The sequence below is a fragment of the Periplaneta americana genome, chromosome 16, assembly GCF_040183065.1.
Source record: "Periplaneta americana isolate PAMFEO1 chromosome 16, P.americana_PAMFEO1_priV1, whole genome shotgun sequence".
In the NCBI taxonomy this organism is placed as follows: domain Eukaryota; kingdom Metazoa; phylum Arthropoda; class Insecta; order Blattodea; family Blattidae; genus Periplaneta; species Periplaneta americana.
Window position 1 is genome coordinate 108,929,318 of NC_091132.1, and position 23,488 is coordinate 108,952,805.

Consider the following 23,488-nt stretch of genomic DNA (forward strand, 5'->3'; position numbering starts at 1 on the left):
GATTTCTCTGTCTGTAATATGTGGCTTCCGGTGGCGTCTTGTGACGTGGAAAGAACTTCGGTTGTATATAATAGACGTATAAGTTTCACGAAGGTGATATAAATGATTTCATTACATGCAACAGTAAATTCATTGCCGTGATGTCTATCCGCAGTATCCCGTAATAATTTTATGAATTTAAATTGCATATTTATAATGCATGATTTAGTTAATTGTTGTGTGTATTTACAATACACACCTATTGCAGTATCTCTGAGTTGTAGTTATTGGTCCGCTGCATGTTTGTACTGCTTTAACGTCAGCAGCTTTTTATAGCAATTCGCACAGAACTGTAAAACATACCTCTTTCCTGAGAAAAATGATGAATCGATTTTTAAGAAAATTTTTCAAGCGACTCCCAGTGGCATCTAAATGTTTCTTGTTGAGGTCGTTACGCTGTCTTTTGCGTTTCTTATCGATAATTCTTCCTGTCACCGGAATTTGTTCACGAGGATATAGATTGGAACGTTATCACTAGAGCTAGAAACTTGGTTCCAAAACTATTAAGTTGCGTGAGCTTGGACTATATCTCTACCGAATGAACAGTAGTGACGCACCTCTAAACGTCAACAAACCTGCACAACTGACATATGCAATCGGGTGATAACCAAACTTGTTTTTCTGCCAATGATCCATGGCCATAGATCAAGAAACACAATAAGCAAGTACCGTAATATATAAAGGCACTATTTGTGAAATTAGAATGTTCGTAATATTTTTTTAAATCCAGAATAATTTACGCATAGTTATAAAAGTAACAAATCAAATATGTAATGATATGTGTGTAGACTTGTTAGAATACTTAATAACGTACATTTTCAGTTTATCCTTACTTGTTGAGAAAACTATTTGTATGCGGAAAATATTCGTTCTGTGTCACAAGACAAATCTGAAATATTGTACAGTATCATCAAATGAACATTAGCTTTGTGCGTCTGCTATGTGACACTTATTTTCAAGAACACGTTTCATAATAAGTTAATAACTATCGGGACTTGTATTGTCTGGTACTTAACAATATTGCTCTTCCACACATCTCACGGCTTCAGTCATTTCCGAACTACAGCAGAATGACTGTTAAAGTCAATTCAATTGTTTGAAGGGATAGACCTACTGCAACATACCAGCATTATACATATATCGAAACAGAATTGTGTATAGTATACTTGAAGAAGACGGTTTGTCTTCTTTGCTGTATTTCCCATGTAAAGGAAAAATCCGTGTTTTTTTTTTTTTCATAGAAAAGTGTTCCTGAACTACTATTCGTTTTATATAATTAAATTTCTACATTATATAATTTCCAGTACAATGGTTTTCCATTTGTTATTATGGTCACCAGCAAAATTCTTAAAGTATTGCATTCAACTTCTTGCGACTGGAGGATTTAACTTCTGTAACATCGAAAACCACTCATCAAACTGTACAAGTGACTGCGAACATTAGCAAGTACCGAAGCTGCTTATGTACCTGGCGTATTATTGTACGAGTAATGTATGTACTGTGAGTTGTTTATATGAGCAGAGTATACGTAGGCCTGGCTGCAGCCAACCTGAAAGCCAAACTTCCAAAGACTGGTTATCGTTTCCTGATATCATCTGAGAACTTCGTAACACGTATTTATCATACACGCACACTTTTAGTGTAATACTGTTGAGCTAAAATTATAATCACGAACAAGGCAATACATCAGTGCAATGTTGTCTTTGTAACATAATTATATGTTATTAGGTTGCTGCATAAGTTCGTAGCGTTTTGTTCGTCATCACAACACTGCGTTGTTAGGAGATTGTTTATCGTTTGTCATTGTTTATCGTTTGTTGTGCTTGTAAATGCGCCTTGAATTTTGAGGGTTTGAAGAAAGTTTGTGCTATATGTGGGCTAAAGAAGATGAAGTGTCCAACGGGGGGGGGGGGAACGCTTCAGACATATTCTTCTGTTTGAGTTTAATAGAGGAGCAAAGACTGCGGAGACGGCTCGAAACATTTGTGCCGTGTGCGAGGTGAATGCCATCGGAGAAAGCACTGCAAGAAAATGGTTCTGTCGTAGCTTAGATGCATTATAGGTACCCCCAGCCTATTTAATATCGATTCATATTCTTATCTGGAAATGGTATATTATAGATTGTTATTCTAATATAGTCAACATTGTTATTCTAATATAGCCAATTTATTAAAATCTTTTCTTTTATTGCAGCCTCAATTGAATAAAAATGACTGGGAAGACTGCATCAAATGCTACTGCAACACTATAACGCACGCCCGCACTTCTAATCAGATAGTACGGAGAAAGTCTAACGCGGTATACTGTAGTTAGATGACTCCTTACGTAATATGCTCAAACTTAATTTATTTTGAATAAAACGTGTTATCTTCAAGCCCAATGTCAATTTTTATATTAAATGTATATAGTGAAAAGAGTAACCTGTGTTACCCCATATGCGGGGAAATGCTGGTCAAATCCCATTTTCTGTCTCTCTCTTCTCTTTCTATTTTTAGAGGAGAAATTTATCTAATATTTTCTATCTTGTTCTTCCGAAGAACTAACCTTAACAACTATGAAATCCCACCTTTTGTAATGCTATAGGAACCACAGTTACCCTGTTCCACGCAACGGCTGAGGTATTTAGTATTTTTATTGGTTATTTTACGACGCTTTTTCAATTGCTATGGTTATATAGTGTCTCAATGAGAGAAAGTGATAATGCCAGCAAAATGCGACCATGGTCCAGCGCCGAAAGTTACCCAGCATTTGCTCTTAATGGGTTGAGAAAAAGCCGTGGAAAAACCTCTACCAGGTAACTTGTCCCAACCAGGATTTGAACCCGGGCCCGCTTGTTTCACGGTCAGACATGCTAACCGTTAATCCACAGCGCTCGACGGTATTTAGTTTTTATTGCTTCATAAAATATAAAGTGAATACATATTATTTACGTAGCGCACACCCGTTTGAGCAAGCTCGTGTTCGGGGGCGGTTACTATAAATAACTATTTTGTACTAAAGGACGTAACAGAGATTCAATAAAATTACAAAACAGTACAATTATTACAAAATGGGGATAATTACAAAGATAAAAGTAGAGAATCAAGTCAAGAGCAGAATATAAGTTGGAATGAATAAATGCTATATTGAAATTAAGGGTTGGGCGAAGAGGAAAAAGGGAACTAATTAATTTGCTTATTTTTTTTTAATTTATGAAATTCAAAATAACCTAGGTCAGGATTTATTATCAAAATAACTCTGGCTGTGATATGTTCCGGTGATTGTGTAACATTTAGGTTCAGCTAAAGGACGTGTCAAATTCCTTCTGATAGGATAAACACGTTGTTATTCTTTATATTTCAGACGATTTTATGATAATATTTTAATAATGTATATTTATATATTTGTTCAGCTTGGAAAACATTAAGGTGCTCCGTTAGTTGCATGGAAGCCGCAGTACTTGGTTCGAGTCCCACTTTAAACATGTCCTGTATTGTCTTGGGTAGCGACCAGGAATTGTGCTGACTCCGTTTCACACGAGTCCATGAAAACTATACAAAATGGCTAAACTAAAACTCAGTACGGTAGAAAAATAAATTCTCTGTACTTACGTAACATAAGAAAATACATGTCAGAACTTTTCTTCATTCCAGGCTGGCACGCGAGATGTGGAGACTCACCGCCAAGCGAAGACTATTCTCATGGAGATGGGGCAGTTTTATCAAGTGCTGGTAAGCAGATTTTTTAGTAGGTTATTTTACGACGCTTTATCAACATCTTCGGTTATTTAGCGTCTGAATGAGGTGAAGGTGATAATGCCGGTGAAACGAGTCCGGGGTCCAGCACCGAAAGTTACCCAGCATTTGCTCATATTGTGTTGAGGGAAAATTCCGGAAAAAACCTCAACCAGGTAACTTACCCCGACCGGGAATCGAACCCGGCCCACCTGGTTTCGCGGCCAGGCGCGCTGACCGTTACTCCACAGGTGTGGACTGCAGATTTACGCTAAAGAATGGCCGATGATAACCCCGGCACAGAACCGTGAGATTCATAGCAATAACTAACAGTCTGGAAAATAACGCGCTGGAAAAAATTATTTTAACCTCTCTGTTAGAAAATTGTGGCAATTTTATCATTATGAAGCAGTGGAGCAAAGAAGACGTGCTTTGTTCACATCGTAGTACGAACTGCGGTGTAATTACATAAATGCAGTCCGGAAGGTCCCGGGTTATGGATATAATCCTTCCGACCGAGTTCGCACTACAGCCCTGGAGTTTATAACTATCTATCAAAAATGAGTACCAGGGATATTTCCTTAGGGACAAAGGCGGCGGGCACGTAGGAATGTCATCCTAACGCCATTAATGTAGATTGTCTAGATATGTGGGACCCTTAACATCCTTTGATGGCCTGTAATGGGATGACTTTAAAACATGTACATAACATGTATTCACAGCTCGTATGTTTTTAATTTATTGTGGTGTAATGTTAAGGTTCGTTTACACGGGAATTTCCCACATTTTAATCTCAATGTCAAATGAAATGTGGACAACAAAAATGAAGGCCTGACATGAAATGAAGTCATAGTTATGCTTGATTGTGTCACACGTCATGCTCGTAATCGTGTAAATGCAAACATGTGTTTAAACTTAATTTTCACTCTCTGATACACTCTGTTATTTGGATTTAGAGTTCATAATTCTCTGCGTTCTGAGCAAAAAACAAAGCGTAAAACAGTTAATGAGTGAGAATTTTTGGGAGACTTTATTGTGTTGTTATAGGATTGTTACAGAATTGTCATCGTATTAAAAATATCACACAAAATATGTTACGTTAGTAGCTGTACTGAGAGAAGTCACCTTGGTAGCTCTGTTGGCAGTGCGCTGGCTTACAAATAACCGTTGACCGGCATTCAAATCTCGTGAATGACTGAATCATACTTGTGTTCGATTAGGCCAAGGTTGTGAAGATTTTTCTCGGAATTCTTCCGTTTTCTCCCTCATCATTCCACCAACATTCTTCACAATTTCTCTTTCATTATCATTCCCGTCTAGAAAAATAGGGCATCTCCTGTGTTTGCATGACGCTGAACCGACTGTCCGCCACTGCAAGTGTTCTTCGCGGTTTGTCTAAAGATTGGTAGATGGCAGACGGAAAAGGTTCGTTTCGAGAGATAAATCAGGGAAGGCATAAAAATAAAAGTGTAATCATTGTGGTCGTTTGTGAACGATTTTTGAGATATTGATGTTAATAAAAGCTAACAGATGGCAACAACATAGTAACACATGTTGAGTCGCAAAATTATGTACGTAACTGTAGGAAACGTTCACTAATCTAACACGTCACAGAGGGGCATTGACGGCTGTGCATTTCCTCTTTCCCGCTCTAGTCTTGCTTCTACCGTCAGTGAATGCACGGTTGCCACTTATTCTTGTCATATACTTCATTACCGATCTCCAACGAAATTACTGCCAAACCGTCAATGATACGCAACAAACAATAAAATACATTTCTTGGTATTTGCTCCACAAAATCCCCCGACATCACCTCCCAACGTCTCCTTTTTCCTGGAATACGCATTCCAAAATTCAACTAATAATGCTACTTTTCTCGAACCCCGTTCACAAAAGACCACATTGTTACTAGACTTTTATGTTGAACTTAGTACCCTGATCCATCTCTATTTAGCCCCCTTACACTCTGTAGATCACTACCAGAAATAAGGTACAGTATACGAATTTGAAGGCCAGACAGGAATGTGTAATGTGGTGCACAAAGAGGATCTTTGGACTAAGTGTTCAGGGACACTCCACCCATTGTTGTTCTTTAGTCAATTATCCGAAGACAGTCTGAACTTCACAAGTGATACCAAATGGCACCACTTATGGGCAGCTAGGCCAGGAGATAATGGGATAGGGTGGCCAGTTCCTTTCCTCCTCCATTGCATACATCGCCGATTAGCTACATATTACACTAATCAGACATTAAGCATCTCTATGCTGGAGACAAACACTACCAAAGAAAAAAAGAAAAAGAAACGTGGTAACAGAAAAAATGAACAGAATTATACGTATAATATATTATACGTGGATCCAATGAGCGGTAGAGTTCTCAGTCACCACGAGTGTTGTGGAAAGGTGAGACGGGGAAGCCCGCTAGCAGTCAACAGCCAGTTTTGTGCTACTCTTCCGCGAGACGGAACCTGGTTCTATCAGGAGCTGAGGCAGGATGGCCCACCTGTCAACATCGCATTCACGAATGTCACCCAGGCCACCAGTCGGACTGGCGCAGAATGGCCAAAGCGTGTCTTAGTGTACGGACCCAGACCTCGTAAAGCCAAGCCAAGTTAATGCTTGACGAAATAGCTCAGAGAATTTATACTCTTTAACGTATTTTAATAAGAAAGAACTGAACCGATGTTTTAGTCGAGGGTATCCAGAAACATGACTTCCTTCACATTTGTACTTTTAAAACACTTCTTCAGAAGTGGAAACCTACGGACGAAAGGGTTAACAACATTTGAATGTGCTTGGAATCGAGTGTCGCGGATGGTGGTAACTTTTAGCTATACATTTAACTTTGGTAAGTTGGCCTAATGTCATACTTCACTTATTTATTACTTATTCATTTTGTATAGGTGTTACTTTATTATTCACTAAATTTTGCTTATCATATATTATTTCATTTGTTTATTAATTTAATAGAATATTGTATATAGGCCTATTATATGGAATGAGCAGTGACAAAGCCTTACGACAGACTCCACTTTTCGTTGGATCTCCCTGTATTTCTGTAAATAACGTAACAGAATGTATTCTTCTTCATATGTAGTCAAACACTAAGGTATAACAGAATGCATTCTGAGATCTTAATAATTTCAAATTAAGCAATTCTCGCAGTAGACCTACAGAGCAATCATTGCCCATTATTATTATTATTATTACTATTAATATTATTATTATTAAACAAATACGAATAAAGGGCTAATTAATGCCTATTTTGACAAACCAGTCTAGAATACAATACCGGTAATTAATTTAAATATTAGAATGGATTAGAATTCTGCAGTGCTTGGGAAAAGTGACATAAGTCAGTTTCCACAAACCTTTTTTGATAATTTATTGACAACTTACACTGGTTTATGTCGATTTGATTTTTTTCTGTATGAATTATTGTATTGGGACAAATACTTATGTATTTTTTTCCAAGCGAGCAGATTTTCCGTAAGTTGTCAATAAATTATCAAAAAAGGTTTGTGGAAACTGACTTGTGTCACTTTTCCCGAGCACTGCAGAATTGACGTCTAAAATTATCTTCGTTTTCGATTGACATAAAGCTTGATTGAACGGAGATTTGAAATTGAACGAAAAATGATCTGTAAACGGACCTAAATAAATTTAGGTTTGAAGCTTGATGATACTGTCTGCTATTGTCATGTCGTCCACCGTGCAAATGGAACTGTCATTTTAAGTTCATTTTCAATCTCAGATTCGTCCTGTTGTTTTGATTCAGAGTCTTCATGTCGCGAGTAAAATGGTTAAAGAACGGGATTCTGTGGAGAATTTTATTGAAACGAACTAAAGTTACCCATATTTATGAAGGGAAGACAGCGATTTTTATAATACTGAGAAAAATGTTGCATATAATATTATGTTATTAGATATGGTGAAGAGAGGAAAGCTAAATTCCACAAAGAAAGCGGTAACAATAAAGTCAACAGCACGAAATCGTCTTACCCGAAAGCCTACATCATTCTTAGGTAGATGAGATATCCGAAACTTTTTGTGTTATTGTAAATTATTATACACAGGTTGTAACTTTAATAATGGCAACTATTTATTTATTACTAATATACAAGTGATACATCTGTGAAACTTCTACAGTCCTTCAATGTAGTAACCAGCATTGTCTACAACTCGTTGCCAGCGATGTGGAAGTCGTAGTATCCCTGCAGCAACTGCTGTTCTGTTGATGTTTCTGATGGACCGCCCTACCCTGCAGAATATCGGGAACAGTCCGGAATCGAACGGCACGAAGTGGTTCCTTCATCTTTGGGATTAAGTCATAATCACAGGGGCTTAAGTCCGGTGAATGTGGTGGGTGGAAAAGCACTTCCACCCGCAGCGACGGTACAAATCAGCTACAGGGTGTGCCGTGTGCGCCCTTGCGTTATTCTGCAAAATGATGGGAGGCTTCTGCAAAACGTGTGGGCGCTTTCTTCGCAACGCTGGTCTCAGATTATGCCCCAAAAATGACGGAAATACTGTGCATTAACATTCTGTCTTTGCGGGACGGTATGTGTTAGGATGACGCCGTCACAGTCGTACACAACAATCAGCATAACTTTCACATTCGTAGGGGTACGACGCACCACTGTTTTGCGTGTTGACCCGTAATGACGCCACTCATTTGATTGGCACTTAAGTAGAGGTTCGTGTGACCTGGCCCATGTCTCATCAAGCGCAACAATACGCCGTAAGAAGACGTCTCCTTCACGATCATAACGCTCCAAATGAGTTTGAGCGGTGTCGTGTCGAATCCATCACTGTGCCTCCGTCAAATCCCAGGGAACCCACCGAGATGCAATTTTTCTCTTTTTTATGCGATTCTTTAGTAGGCTATACGAAACACAGTCATGTGCGATATTCCTATCTCTTGGGCTAACTAACGTATTGTCTGTCGTCGATCGTTGCCCAATAGCGCGGAAACAGCTTGCACTTCCTCTTCACTAACACTAGGACGACCCGGCCTAGCCATGTTTTCCACGCTGTCACGCCCCTCGTTGAAGGCTACCCATCTCGCCACAGTCCTGTATGGTAACGCCGTCACTCCACATGCCTCAACAAGACCGTCATGACATTGTCGTGCTGTACGACCACGGGCAGATTGAATTTTCAGCCAAGATCGCTGTTCCTGCTTTGTAAACATGGCGAAACACAACCGCTTAGAGCTGTAACTAACAGGAGACTAACTTCAACTCTCCACAGCGCATGCGCTGTGAGTCGGACGGAAGAGTCCTTTTAGGGGGGAGGAGGGCAGACACAGACTAACATGTGGTAGAAGTGGCAACAATTAACTCCTTCTCGTTTCGCTTTTTCAGCAGTGTTGTCACTATTAAAGTTACACCCCACGTAATTTATTTTTGATCAAGATATCTTTAGCTAAGAAATAAGTAGTAAGGTACCGGTACTGATCATTTTCAGGATTGTCAATTAAGTAATATCTAGTTAATCCGGACCAATAAAATTGTGGCTGAAAGTTGTCCGAATTAACAGAAATAAAAAAACGGAAAGTTTCATGAATAAAAACAATTACAGTACAACGAAGCACGTTGTTTGTATTGATGATATCACAAGTTATAAATCGGTTTGTTTAATTGTTTCTTTTCGAAAATTTATAGGTCTAATAAATAATTATTTTATCTACGATGAACTATAAAATTAGCATGTATTTAAATTAAATAAACGACTTAATGATTATGTGTTAAAAGAGTGTAATCAAGATCGAAGAATGATTTTATGCTTTAACGCACACCCGAATTGGTTTCATTCATCGTTATTAACAATGCAATAGAGAAATTATGAACGTTCTGAGAAAATATAGAATTCTAAGTAGTTTGCCCCATGGACCCTGTAATCTATTTTCATTCTGGAAACTTGTAGTGATTGAAATACAAATAACGATACATTTTTAATTTTGTTAATATATTTTTATATAAATATACATATTCTTTCATAAATAAATTTAATGATTTTGTACCCTTTTAGCAAACCTTATTTTAATAATATTTTGACAATTTTAAAAGATTTCGGATTTTTAACAATAAGGCTTATTAACAAAAATGAAGTTTTTGGTCTGAGCAGAAATCTACAAAAAATATTTTTGAATTCACTATCTTCAGAAAATGCCGTCCTGGTTACTGTGTTTTTGTTTATTCTGTCATAATTTTGATTATTCATTATTTGAAATAAATTAATAATTATCGAATAGATCGAGAATAATTCCAAGTAGACATGAAACTATATCATCTCTAAACTTATCTTCACACTTCATCTGACACAAAGCTTGGAATGAGTCTTCATTATCGAAAACTATTATAATTTCCTTACTCTGTTTTCAAATAGAAAGTAACAGATTTGTTATGTATTGTTTCAGGCTGATTACCTAAACTGCTACGGCGAACCAGAGCTCACAGGGCGCGTGGGAACGGATATCGAGGACGGCAAATGCACGTGGTTGGCCGTAGTGGCGTTGCAGAGGGCTTCAGAGTCGCAGCGACAAATTCTACAGGTACAGATACGTATATTGTTTCCAAGGCCTTTATAAGTGCAGTTTGTATACGTCACATACTCTGTACTTAATCTGTATTTGTCCATCTGTTGGTTTGTACCGTTAAGCTGGCTTGTGCCACTCATCGCATAAGACGCCATTCTTCCCTCGTGTATACAGTACGTAAGGATAATGACAAGCGGCTGAAATGTTTGTCTTTCGTAAAGCAGTAGGTGATATAAACCATAGACAAGAAACGAAACGGATGAATTGCAAATGAATTAGAAATTAATATAGCTAGAATCTGGAAGACTATAGATCATTACCTAAAATAGTTGGCAGCCGGTAGAGCAACTGACTATGGATGGATGGTCACGGGATTGTTCCCGTTGCCAGAATTTCCAAAACGGCTCCGAGGTTCTCTCAGCCTCCTATTCAACTTGAGTACCAGGTCTTTCCCGGGGGTTAAGGCGGTCGGAGCGTGATGCCGACCATACCACCTCATTCTAGCATGAAGCTCTACCGCCATGTCTCCATGGCATGTAAAAGGGATAGACTACTTTTACCTTTTATCTAAAATAGTGTACTGTTAGCCATGGTAAGTGCAGTGTAGAGCCAGAATGCCTGCACTATGTTATGAAGTGCAAAAGAAGAAAATGTCACTGACTGACTGACAAGTGCCGTGTCTGGTGACTACAGGGTTCATTACCAGGCAGGTCATGTGACGTGGTTGATAGATAAATAGATTCACGGCATGTTCCTTTCGATTATTTATTGTACGTGCCTTCTATTATTTTGATTCCATAATGGGTCCACTAAAATCTACAACCATAACAAATCTCTGAATAGTCTTTTTAATTGAAAAGGGGTGTTAATGAAGAATTTTCAGTTAGAAATTGGCGCAAACCATAAGGATGTCGTACTTATACAGGACGATTCACGAATAATAACCCGCGGTTTAGGAATCAGTTCTAGAGGCCATTTTGAGCATAAAATGTTACATGAACATGAGTGCGATTATTATCAACCGTTAAGAAGTTACAGCTGATTAAATCCGACGAAAGTAGCAGTGGTTTTGAGCAGAACTAAGAATTGTTCACTTAAAATACACAGAAATATTAATTCAAAATACTATATTAATCATAAAATAAACATAAACATATGCCTCCTTACACTTCAGTGCACTTGGCCGCACGGATGTGAATGGCTCGCGTAGCGTTTCGTACTTCGGCACAACTGTCCCTGATGAGGGCAGCAGTGTGCAAAATACGGGCAGACCTATCTTCCACTCCCTTCCCGTACTTCACGTCACAGCGCAACCCTTCGTTTAGTTCACGTTCCAATGTTTACAATGCGATGCAAGCAACTCCAAAGCCTGATGCACAGTATGATGTTTGGATTTATACGAATAACTTTCAAACTAATGTTAATCGGACTCATGTTCATATGACATTTTGTGCTCAAAATGGCCTATAGAACTGATTCCTAAAGTGCGGGTTATTAGTCGTGAATCACCCTGTATAGTCCCGTGGGACAATTCACCAATATAATTGTATCATGTTTTAGGGCCGTATTCATAAACGAGACTTTGGATGAAGACTTTCCAAAGTCGACTTTCGTAGTAAAGTTTAACTTTGTTAAAAGTCCTATTCATAGACAATACTTCTGCGACTTTGACTTTGACTTCGGTAAGCCGAGATCTGACGATCGTGTTCTAATGTTGGCAATCAAGATCACTGCCTTCTAAACGATTTAAATTTATAGATAGTTGAAATAGAATAGGTATTGCCACAATCAAAGCCATCTTTTGAGTCACAAATCAATGAAACAATTGAACATCGGTACATGTTAAGCGATTGTTAACCGTTCTTGCAGCTTTACATAAGAATAATATTATTCGAGGGCTTATTGTGAAACTAACGTAAGTACAAAAATTAACATTTTTAGGTCTTTATACCAATCGATAATAATTTGTTCGTCTACTTGGCCACAAAAAATCGTAACTCAGTTCGAACAGTCTTGTATATAACACAATTCGTAACTACAAAACATGATGGTAGACTTGATATGAAATACATACTAGGTTCAAAAAGTTCCCGGAATTTGTTAGCATCATAGAAACAACGTACCTTAAACACTATTCTACAGAATTCCCTTCAAAATAGTTGCCTTCCGCAACTACACACTTTTGCCAACGCGTGTAGAGTTCCTGGAAGCAGGCCTGGAAGCCATTTTGTGAAACCCGTCTTAGTGCTCTCGTCGCGTTTGCGATAACCTCTTCAGCATTGAATCTCCGTCCTTTCAGATGACTTTTCAGACGGGGAAACAGAAAGTAATCAGGTGGTGAGAGATCAGGAGAGTATGGTGGGTGATCCAAAGCAGTTATGTTGTGCCTGGCAAGAAAATTCTTTACAATAATTGCGCGATGAGCAGGTGCATTGTCATGCATAAGAAACCAGTTGTTTTCTACCCACTTTTCTGGACGTTTCCTTCTCACTGCGTCCCAGATGCGACGGAGGGTTTCTACGTACAATTCTTTCGTTACAGTACGACCTTCTGGAATGAACTCATGGTGCATGAGACCCTGAGAGTCGAAGAAAACTTCCAACATAACTTTGCATTAAGTGTGCTTAAATGCGACAGGCTCATGTCAGTAGATTTACTGGCATGAAAAAGAACTCCTGCGGGACAAAATTCCGGCACATCCGGCGATGCTGATATAACCTCTGCAGTTGCGAGCGTCGTTAAATAAAACATAACATTTAAAATAACTTTGCCTTTGGAAGTGTCCCTAGGAAATTTTTGCTTCCGAGGAGATGTTTTCGATTTCCACTCAGATGACTGTCGTTTAGGGACTGGGTCGTACAAGTAGCACCAGTTTCATTTTGTTTAAGAAATCACCATCTTCATCAGCCATACTGATCATGTCCCCAGCAAAACACAGAACTTGATGTTTGTACTTTGCTCTGTGGACATAATTACAAAATGCGACGAACAAACGAAACACTATGATAAACAATTGCCTACAACTCAAAACCAATAATTGCCATTATCAACAAACTTTAAGGAAATGACATCATGAATGTTACCAACAAAACAAATGTATAATATCCCTTGTTATATATTAATACGAAAAATGGTAGTAAAATTCCGGGAACTTTTTGAACCTAGTAGTAGTATTGCCTGTTAAGAATTTTGTTGTGAATAAAACATCGATTGTAGTTACATTATTTTCACATTAAGCTCTCAAATTATTTCACTGTAAAATAATTTTATTCTGAAGATATAGAAGATAAGAAGATGCCACCAATGACAGACTATGAAAGACACATATTATCCTGCTGTCAGATGGCATAGTTATTCCCTGCTTGTCTGCAGAAACTACTTAAAATTATTTGAAATCAATATGCAGAAAACATTATTATGACGACAGCAGGATTATAAATTAACTGCATATCCAACTGTATAACCTATCCTTTATAGAATTAAATAGTCAAAATCAATATTAAGCTATCAATCCTTACCGGTACCTGTAGCGTAAAATCGCGATGAAATAAATTGTATTATTTATTGGTGGAACAGACAATCGTTTTTGATTATTCATCAATGAAAGTTGAAACATGACGAGGTCTTTAATACTGTCTATTTATCAAATCTGTACCTTGATTTTAATTTATAATCTATAATAATACGCTAAGGAACATGAGCAGCATTAATAATCTCCTAGATGTCCTCAATATTCTCGGAAAATTCAACAGTTTTCCAAATATCAGCCATTTTCCTTATGTTCACGAACGAAAGTCAAAGTCAAAGTCTAGATTTTCGGCGACTTCGAAGTAAAGTCACGATTGAAGTTTACTTTCGTCAAAATGTCGACTGTGAATAGGAAAATGGTGACTTTGTACTTTCCAAAGTCAACTTTGGTCCAAAGTCTCGTCTATGAATACGACCCTTAGAGATGATGTAGCTTTCGCTTGTTTTGTGCATCGTCGGTTACAGGGATGATTAAAAATTGTGAAGCAATGTTGAACTAGTAGAGTAGAGTGTCACTCAATTGTACCGACACCGATTTCACATTTCTGATAATCCTACTAACCACAAAAGAAGTAAATTAAAATCATCAGTACCAGTTGCAGAAGACACAGCCCTGCAGTATATATTGACTACACCCCAACTCTGGCTACTAGCAACAGGCATCTATAATGAACACCGATCAAAATACTCCTCATTTCTCGTGAAAAGCAACAACTGAATAGACTACAGTGGACTATAGCGGACTTCATGTTGTCAGCAAACAGCTGGATACATTAAGTAGATTGATTGAACTAGTAGAGTAAACGAATACGAAGTACCGGTACCAGCGTCGTCTTTGTTTTGCACGACAACATTTGAATCTGGGTTTGTAAAGTGGAAATCCGGCGCTCTGCTGCACAGATATCTAAGTCGTCATTACACCAAGAACAATGCCACATTGTCACCTGTAGGGATTTCGTGTGCCTACTTGGTCTCTCTGTCTAACTGCTCAGGCTATGTAGAAAATGTGATCTCTTCAACACTAAAGACAATAAAAGAATTATTGTAATTATAACCGTTAATAATAATAATAATAATAATAATAATAATAATAATAATAATAATAATAATAATAATAATAACCATTACCATTCAGTATGAAGGACTGGCTGTTTCGCCGTGTTCCTTCCTAACTCTTGTGAAAATTATGAACTAGCATTAAGCAGTAACAAAACACAATATTTACAGAAGGAAAGTACCTAACTTTCCACTGTCACAGTCAGGCGGGAACCGCTAGAATTGTAGTTACCATTTACACAGCAGTAGAGGACGTATCCTAGAGAATTATGATTGGTCGATTTTAATTTTTAAACACACCCCAACGAAATTCTCAACACATACACTCTTTGACTCTACATTACACCACACGAACACACCCTCACAGGAAACAAAACAAGAGGCGCCAAGACCAACAACGACCAGTTCTGAGGATGACCCATAAAAGGTCGAAACATGTAAACAAAGTACGTTAGAATTTAACACAAGAAAGTCTTATCATACATATTCCGAAAAGAACTTACTTATCGGAGTACATCCGTTATCAAAACACTTTTTAAATAACAGAAGGCAGTACAACACTTTATTTCAAGTGGCATCGTTTGATGCAAAATAAATACATTAAGTCAATTCTATTTACTTACTTACAAATGGCTTTTAAGGAACCCGGAGGTTCATTGCCGCCCTCACATAAGCCCGCCACCAGTCCCTCTCCTGTGCAGGAGTGTCTATCATCACATCCCATCTCCCTCAAATCCATTTCAATATTCTCGGCCAAATAACTGAGTGCTCTCCTCTTATAATGGCAGTTGACACTAGACATATACGTCAACACATATCCCTAACTTGGAGTCAGGCCACAAAGGGAAACATCGAAGGAGGAAGTTTCGATCCGGTGGTGTGGATTGGATTCGGCGTAGCTCAGTCGTCAGAGCGCTTGTTACGTAGAACTAAGGACCGGGGTTCGATCCCCGCCGCCGGAGCGAATTTTTCTCCTCAAATATTAATTGTCATTTCAATATTATCCTCCCATCTACGTCTCGGCCTCTCCAAAGGCCTTTTTCCCTCTGGCCTCGTAACTAACATTCTAATATCATTTCTGGATTCGCCCCTACGTGCTACATGCTCTGCCCATCTCAAACGTCTGGATTTAATGTTCCTAATTATGTCAGGTGAAGAATACAATGCGTGCAGTTCTGCGTTGTGTAACTTTCTCCATTCTCCTGTAACTTCATCTCTCTTAGCCCCAAATATTTTCCTAATAACCTTATTCTTAAACACCGTTAACCTCTGTTCCTCTCTCAAAGTGAGAGTCCAAGTTTCACAACCATATAGAACAACCGGTAATATAACTGTTTCATAAATTCTAACTTTCAGATTTTTTGACAGTAGACTGGATGATAAAAGCTTCTCAACCGAATAATAACAGGCATTTCCCATATTTATTCTGCGTTTAATTTTCTTCCGAGTGTCATTTATATTTGTTACTGTTGCTCCAAAATATTTGAATTTTTCCACCTTTTCGAAGGATAATAATAATAATAATAATAATAATAATAATAATAATAATAATAATAATAATAATAATAATCCGTGGCGCTACAGCCCGTGGAGGTCCTAGACCGACCAGCCGGCTGCTGGCCTCGCGCCCACATGACGAAGCAGAGGTGGACGATCATCCAACCAGAATGGGGGTATCGTGTGGTTAGCACGATGATCCTCCCAGCTGTTATAGGTGGCATTCGCAACCGGATTTCGCTACTTATCGTAGCTCCCCAAGTGCATCACGTTGCTGGGTTGGCACCGGTCCCATACACTGGCCAAAATTTCATGAGAAAATTTCTTCCCCCATGAGGACTCGAACCAGTGCTCATTCCTAGACAGGATGCTTTAGACCATGACGCGACGGCGCGGGACCTTTGAAGGATAAATCTCCAATTATTATATTTCCATTTCGTACAATATTCTGGTCACGAGACATAATCATAATCATATATTTTTAAAATCAATTCTATGCCATCATTTAAAGATCAAGCATAGGCTTATCATTTAATTGGAAGTCTTTTTCCAGTCGTCAGTTCTTATAAGTATATTTCATTTCAGACGCTATATTAGGTCTAATATAGTATCAAGCTTAAAAGTAGAATTGACTGAACAACTCCAGACAGTATTGCAGATAATAACTGCTACAGATATAGTTTTAAATACAACTTTCAAAACGATTCAGCAGAAAACTACTCACAACATATAAAAAGCTATTATTCACTAAGTAATTACATTTAAGTCAATAACATTTTTATTTATAACAAGTGCAGCGAAGTGAACGGGTATGGCTAGTAATTAATAAAACTGAAATCAGGGATTGAAAGGATAAATTCCTATAGGTGGTCATAAGGAGCCAATATCAATGGTTGGGGATAAGCTTAAAATGAATATAAGCTATAATAACATACGACAATAGAAATATCATATTATCAACATTAGTCCATGGCCTACTGATATACCTAGAGATCCTGTACACGCGTTATGACCTCGAAGTTAAAAAAACTAAGGAATCCACCGGTGAATTGACAGTATATCCTTTCAATATGTGACCGCAATACCAAGCATGTGATGTTAATCACTCTGCAAATAATGTGGAATAGTGGCAGTATGAGCCTGTTGTTAGGACAAAACAATGTGCTGATACTCTGCTCATATTAATATGAACAATTGGCCTAAGAATCATTAAGCTGCTAAACTAATATTTTCGGCAGGTACTACATAACTGTGAGTGATGGGCCATAAGAATCACGCTTCCTTCTCCAACCGTCAGGGATGGCGATTTCAATCACCAACAGTGATTCCCTCCCCTAACAATTTAAATTCGTATTCATTGTCATCAAATTATTTTTTATAGTACGAATTTCTCCCTTCTTAAGATTCGTCTTTGACTCTACGACATTAAATTTCAGTGTCTTGATTTAGATTAAACTTCTGATGTAATCAATAATAACTATCATCAGACTCCACCTAAGGTAAGGATCCCCGTACATTTTTCCGAATATCCATTTTCCCGAAGAATGTATTTCCCTAAATCAGTTTTTCACAAGTCGCAATCCCTTCTGACATTTCCCCTGTTTCTTTAATTTTTTATTTCCTGAGTTTAAAATTACCGAATGACGCAGAAAAATAATACAATAATATATGTTTGTGTATTATCCCATTTAGATCGTCATATTAACATTCTCTGTACGTTACAGTTACAAATATATTCTTATCATTAACAAATAAAGCTTATAATTACCCCTAATTGACAATTTGAAATCTAGTTTATATTAATGATTTAGCTTGAACAATAAATAATAAATTTATCGCAGGTAATCTTATTTGTAGATAATACAAGTGCGATTATCTGAAGTAAACAGCACGATCACTCTATAAACACTTGTAATACAGTGTTAAATCGAATGAATGATTGCTGTAATACAAACAAACTAGCTCTTAATGTTGATAAACCAGAGTAATCAAATTTAGTGCACGTAATAGTGCTCACTGTGCTTCATTGTTATGTTGAATGAAATTGATGTAAAAGAATCTATATGCATAGATATTATAGATATTTGTCCTACAGAATTTATCTGTAATATTGACACTTAATATGCATAATAACTGCGGATTCCCGGCCAATACGTCACTCAGCTGAGTGCGCTCCTAGTATAATGGCAGTTGATATTGGATACACGTCAACATATATGCCTAACTTGGAGTCAGGCCACAAAGGGAAACATCGAAGGAGGAAAGTTCGATCCGGTGCTGTGGATTGAATTCGGCGTAGCTCAGTGGTCAGAGATCTTGGTACGTAGAACCAAGGACCCGGGTTCGATCGCGAATTTTTCTCCTAAAATATTAAGTATATGCATAAAGTTCCTTGGTTTAAATTTGGACAATCACTTGAACTTGAAAACACACATAGAATACACTACTCCTAAATTGAGCTCTGCTTGTTAAGCATTAAGTTCCTTACACTCTGTTGGTGACATAAATATCTTTAAAATGGTATAGTTTGCATACTCCCATTCCATAATAAAATGTGAATTAATACTCTGGACTAACTTATCTGAAACTAAACATATTTTTGTTTTACAAAAAAGAAAGACTTAAGAAGAATTACATGTGTGCATAGAAGGACATCCTATAAAAAGATTTTCCAAAAATAGTAGTATTGACTCTGCCGTGCGAGCACATCCTTCGTCTATGATATTTGATGTTAACAATCAAGATACTTTTAATACTGATAAAAAAATTCATAATTTTAATACAAGATACAAATCCTATCTCTATCTAGTGTCAGCTGTTAAAGAAAGGGAGGCCACTAAACTTTAGGACACAATTAACCAAATTTCTCCATATTCTGCTCAACTGCTAAACTGTTTATACATCTACAGTATACAGTATTAAATTAATCTGCTTACTACAGTATGTATTAATACGATACAAGACCGTGCGTGCCCTAGGAGGTGGAGATCAGCGACTTAGAGAAACAGTAAAATATTTCAATGTGATATGCAATACAATACCGTTTGAAATCCTGAGTAGTGTAATTAATAAATAGTTATTGAAAAGTTTCTTACCAATTTACTTTAAGAAAAAAATAATGTTCTCCTCTTTCAAACTCCTCACCCCCCTTTTAATAATCCTGGTATGATATATGGTGTAGTTTGCCCACTTCTTGTCCTTACGTAATATGAATCACTGTAAAATGGGATGAATAGGGACGCAGGGTGAATAGGGACGAAGTTTTATTATTTTTTATTTCTTTGTGTCAAAGATTGAATATAATAATCAGACTGTTTATGTTTTCATTCATAAAGAGTGAACAAATAAACACTTATTATTATATTGACACAAAGCAATAAAAAAATAATAAAACGTTGTCCCTATTCACCTCAATTTACACCAATTATTTTTCGAGAGTAACAAGTTTAAGGCATAACAGTCGTTAACATTTTATGACGTGATTACGCTGTAGAGAACAATACAATTCTAAGCCTTTTCCGTCGATTGTTAACAGGATACTGTAGCTTACTTTGTTGTAAATGTTTTGTTGCTGTACATACGTGGACATGAATCACTCGTGCAATCGACGCTGCTATTTGTCGCCCGAAACTTGTTCCGACAACTGTTCTTAGATATGCAAGTGTGACGTTCATCATTACTTGTGTGTGTCTCAGTCCTTGACCACGATTACCTGTTCTCCGAAGGCCGTGCATGCAATACACAAAGTTGACACGTATAGCCTGAGAACGGTTAGAATGAATATCGCAAGAGCACATTTAATATGCTATGATTGAATGGACTTTAAGAATAATTGACATTATATTACTTAATTTCCAAACATAACACATAAGCAAACAAATGAATGGTGATGTAGTTTTTAAGGCGACGCGATTCTGAAATTTCTAAAATCCACCATTTTTGAGCGAAATTTTTACTGAATAGGCCTATGCATATCAATATCATAATCACACATTATAAATTTCAATCTTTTCTCATAAACACTTTTTAAAAAGTTAACTTATTTTGTTTTGTTTTTTATATTCTTAGTAAAAAAAACCTACCTCATTCTAGTGCCGAGGTCATGGAAAGCATTGGGCTCTACCTCCATGCCCCCCAAATGCCTTCATGGCATGTTACGGGAATATCTTTGCCTTTACCTTTTAGTAAAAAAAAGTATTTCTAAAAAAAATATTTTTTATCCATTTTTTTTTCTTAAAGGTACCTAACACTGCATATTGTGCAATGGAGCATTATCAATGCCATACTCTGATTTGTTCATTTGTATATATGTGTGTGTGTATATATATATATATATATATATATAATTTCTTCAATATTCAAACATTAATACAAAAATAATACTGTTTTACGTATACGTCTTTAGCAATAAAACCATGCTGAATACAGCCAATCAAATGCTCCATTTCTCAACAGAGATATTAATGAATAAGTATGTCAAGTTTCAACACTCCAGCTTTAACCACTGAGAAATAAAATGAATACTTGTGGTTGAAAAAGTGAAACAAATTCTCTTTTAAGGTACGGCAATTAAATTTAAAACTTCGGTTACACATAACGCAACGTGTACCATTTATAATTAAGATAGGTGTATTGAGATAAAATTATCATGAAACCGTACATTTTAGCACGGAAATATAAACGTGATAAAATTTGTCAAAATTCAACTGTTTTCAGTAGCGCAGCGCCTTAAACACTCAAAGTTGAGTACGAATTCGTGATGGCAGTGATTAATGATTATATTCGAAATCTTAAAAATGCGTTGCAGATATTTTTCCAGGACTTAAGGTTCATTAGAAATTCATTCAATTAGGGGGTTCGATTCCCAGTAGTTGCGATGAAAGGGGGCTATAGGATAGGATAGGATATGTCTATCAAATATTTTGTATAGAGCATTGTCGTTTTCCAGTGCCCCACTCCATTCTTGTCTGTCTCTTTCTAAATTTCTGAAGTTCGTAGCCGCTTCCCTTGTAACTACGTCTTCTTTGGCTATCTCTTTTTCTTCACCATCATCATTAATCAATGCTTAGTTCGAATAAATCCGGGAGGAAGATAAAGCTGTGGTTCCCATGTCGTATATTTACAGCAGGAAAAACATTGTTTTTCTGAGAGAGGCTCCAGGAAAAATTTATCAACCACTTCTCATTCAAGTTGAAATCCGCCGCTGAGTGCCGGTAATATCTGCAGTAGAAAATATCGTTAAATAAAATTCTGTAGGTACTACTACTCTCCTCTGGAATGCAATTGTGATATTTAGTCTCTCATTTTCTCAAGTTAGAGTTCATACATTCATTCCCATCTCCTTCCAACCTGGGTGTTCTCACGCACCTTTTCAAAACTCTCATTACGGAAGCAAAAGTGACATTTTTCTTTCATGGCTGGTACCAGTCATGCTTTCGTTCTGTATAGCCTACATCATATTACTTCGAATTATGCATTAATATTATAGGATAATAAAATTATATCTTCTTCGGCCGCAGTCATAATCCCTTGGCTTGGCTCGACTTTTCGAGAGACAGATCCATTTCCATACACTCAGGCCTACGTATTCTCTGAAGTATTGTGCGCCCTATAATTAATTGTATATTTATTGTTACGCGTTGAGTATTCGTGGGGCCATCCTACATCAGTGCTATTCCGTATGAAATCGATCAGTAAAAAACCTCGCATTTTTTTAATACTCTAATTTTTTCCCTATTTATACAAGGTGCTGAGGAGAGTGCATTTTCAAAAATATATTATCGAAAGTCAAACGGTTTTCGTACTATTGAGCGACAAATTTAACGTATTTTAGAAAAACAAGTCTCTTTCAGTGCTCGGAACTCTGGAACCGTTTACTGCAGAACATTGAACGGGAGCTCATTTTGAAGCTGACATTTGGTAGGTTATGTTAAGCAGTAATCCTTATTTTTATTATATACAGAGAGACAGATAATCTGATTTTACTTACTTTTAGGCTTTTTGCCCATTTGTAAAAATGTAAAAAATATTGAGAAAAAAACCTTGTATTAATAAGAGGGATTCGGCATTGTTTGCTTAGTGGCTCGGCAATAAGTTTCGAGGGTATTAAATAAATTATTTTCACACGTCTAGACTTGAACGGCGCAGTACGCACGCACTGGCCGAGAGCTGAAGATAAGCGAGCATTGGGCGTCATTTTCAGTGTTGCCAACACCTAGTGGAAAAAAGTGGCTACAACTGATCCCGAAAATGGCTAAAGTTTAAATCGCTAAAAACGATAGACCTACTGTAAATATGTCAGGTACACTCTTAGAGAAAAAAAAAATGACTGGACTCTTGAAGCGTAAATTTTTCTAAGTTCCGTTCGGCTGTGCGCCTGATACACAAGACTAAAATCAGAGTAGTAAGGACGAAACCAGCGAGATCTAAGAACATACTCTTATATCGGCAAACAAGGTTTTGAACTGTATATGTGTCATAGCTCCGTGGTAAAACTCTGACTTCACACGCAGAAAACCCGGGTTTGTATCCGCCTTCGTAAAAGTATATATATTTGTTTCGTTTTATTTTTTCTCTAGCTAGAAACAAATGATACATTTATTAACGTGCACAGGAGTTTGGATTAGTTGAACAATTAAACAAAAACATTCAGTAATATCGGAGACTTCTTCCTAATTACTCTTGAATTAAAATAGATGCTCAGTTCTTGGATCTTCTCCCCTCTCCGTAAGGAATATTTATCAGTTACTATAATTTATATAAGTAGTAGTAGTAGTAATAATAATAATAATAATAATAATAATAATAATAATAATGCAACAACCAGAATAATAACAATAATAATATTCATAGTATTATAAACACAATAATAATAATAATAATAATAATAATAATAATAATAATCATCATCATCATCATCATAATGTTAATAGTATTGCAAAAACAAGATGAATAATGTTAAAGACAGATATTGGCTATACTCGTAAATAGTGCCGTTACATATTTGCTTTGTAATAGCTCCGTGGTAACAGCCTTGCTTCTTGTGTAGGCGATTCAAGGTCGTGTACCCCGTAAGGATGTAATATTGATGTGTAATTTATTCAGAGACATCTGG

At 37.0% G+C, this 23,488-nt stretch overlaps 1 protein-coding gene across 1 annotated transcript in view; it reads left to right on the top strand.

Annotated features, from left to right (window-relative positions):
• LOC138691041 (farnesyl pyrophosphate synthase-like) overlaps positions 1–23,488 on the top strand; it is a 134,227-nt gene that overhangs the window by 93,585 nt on the left and 17,154 nt on the right. Inside the window, exons 6-7 of the mRNA XM_069812690.1 lie at positions 3,672–3,749; positions 10,174–10,308. Of these exons, the coding sequence (XP_069668791.1) occupies positions 3,672–3,749; positions 10,174–10,308 (213 nt within the window). The remainder of the gene's footprint in view (positions 1–3,671; positions 3,750–10,173; positions 10,309–23,488) is intronic.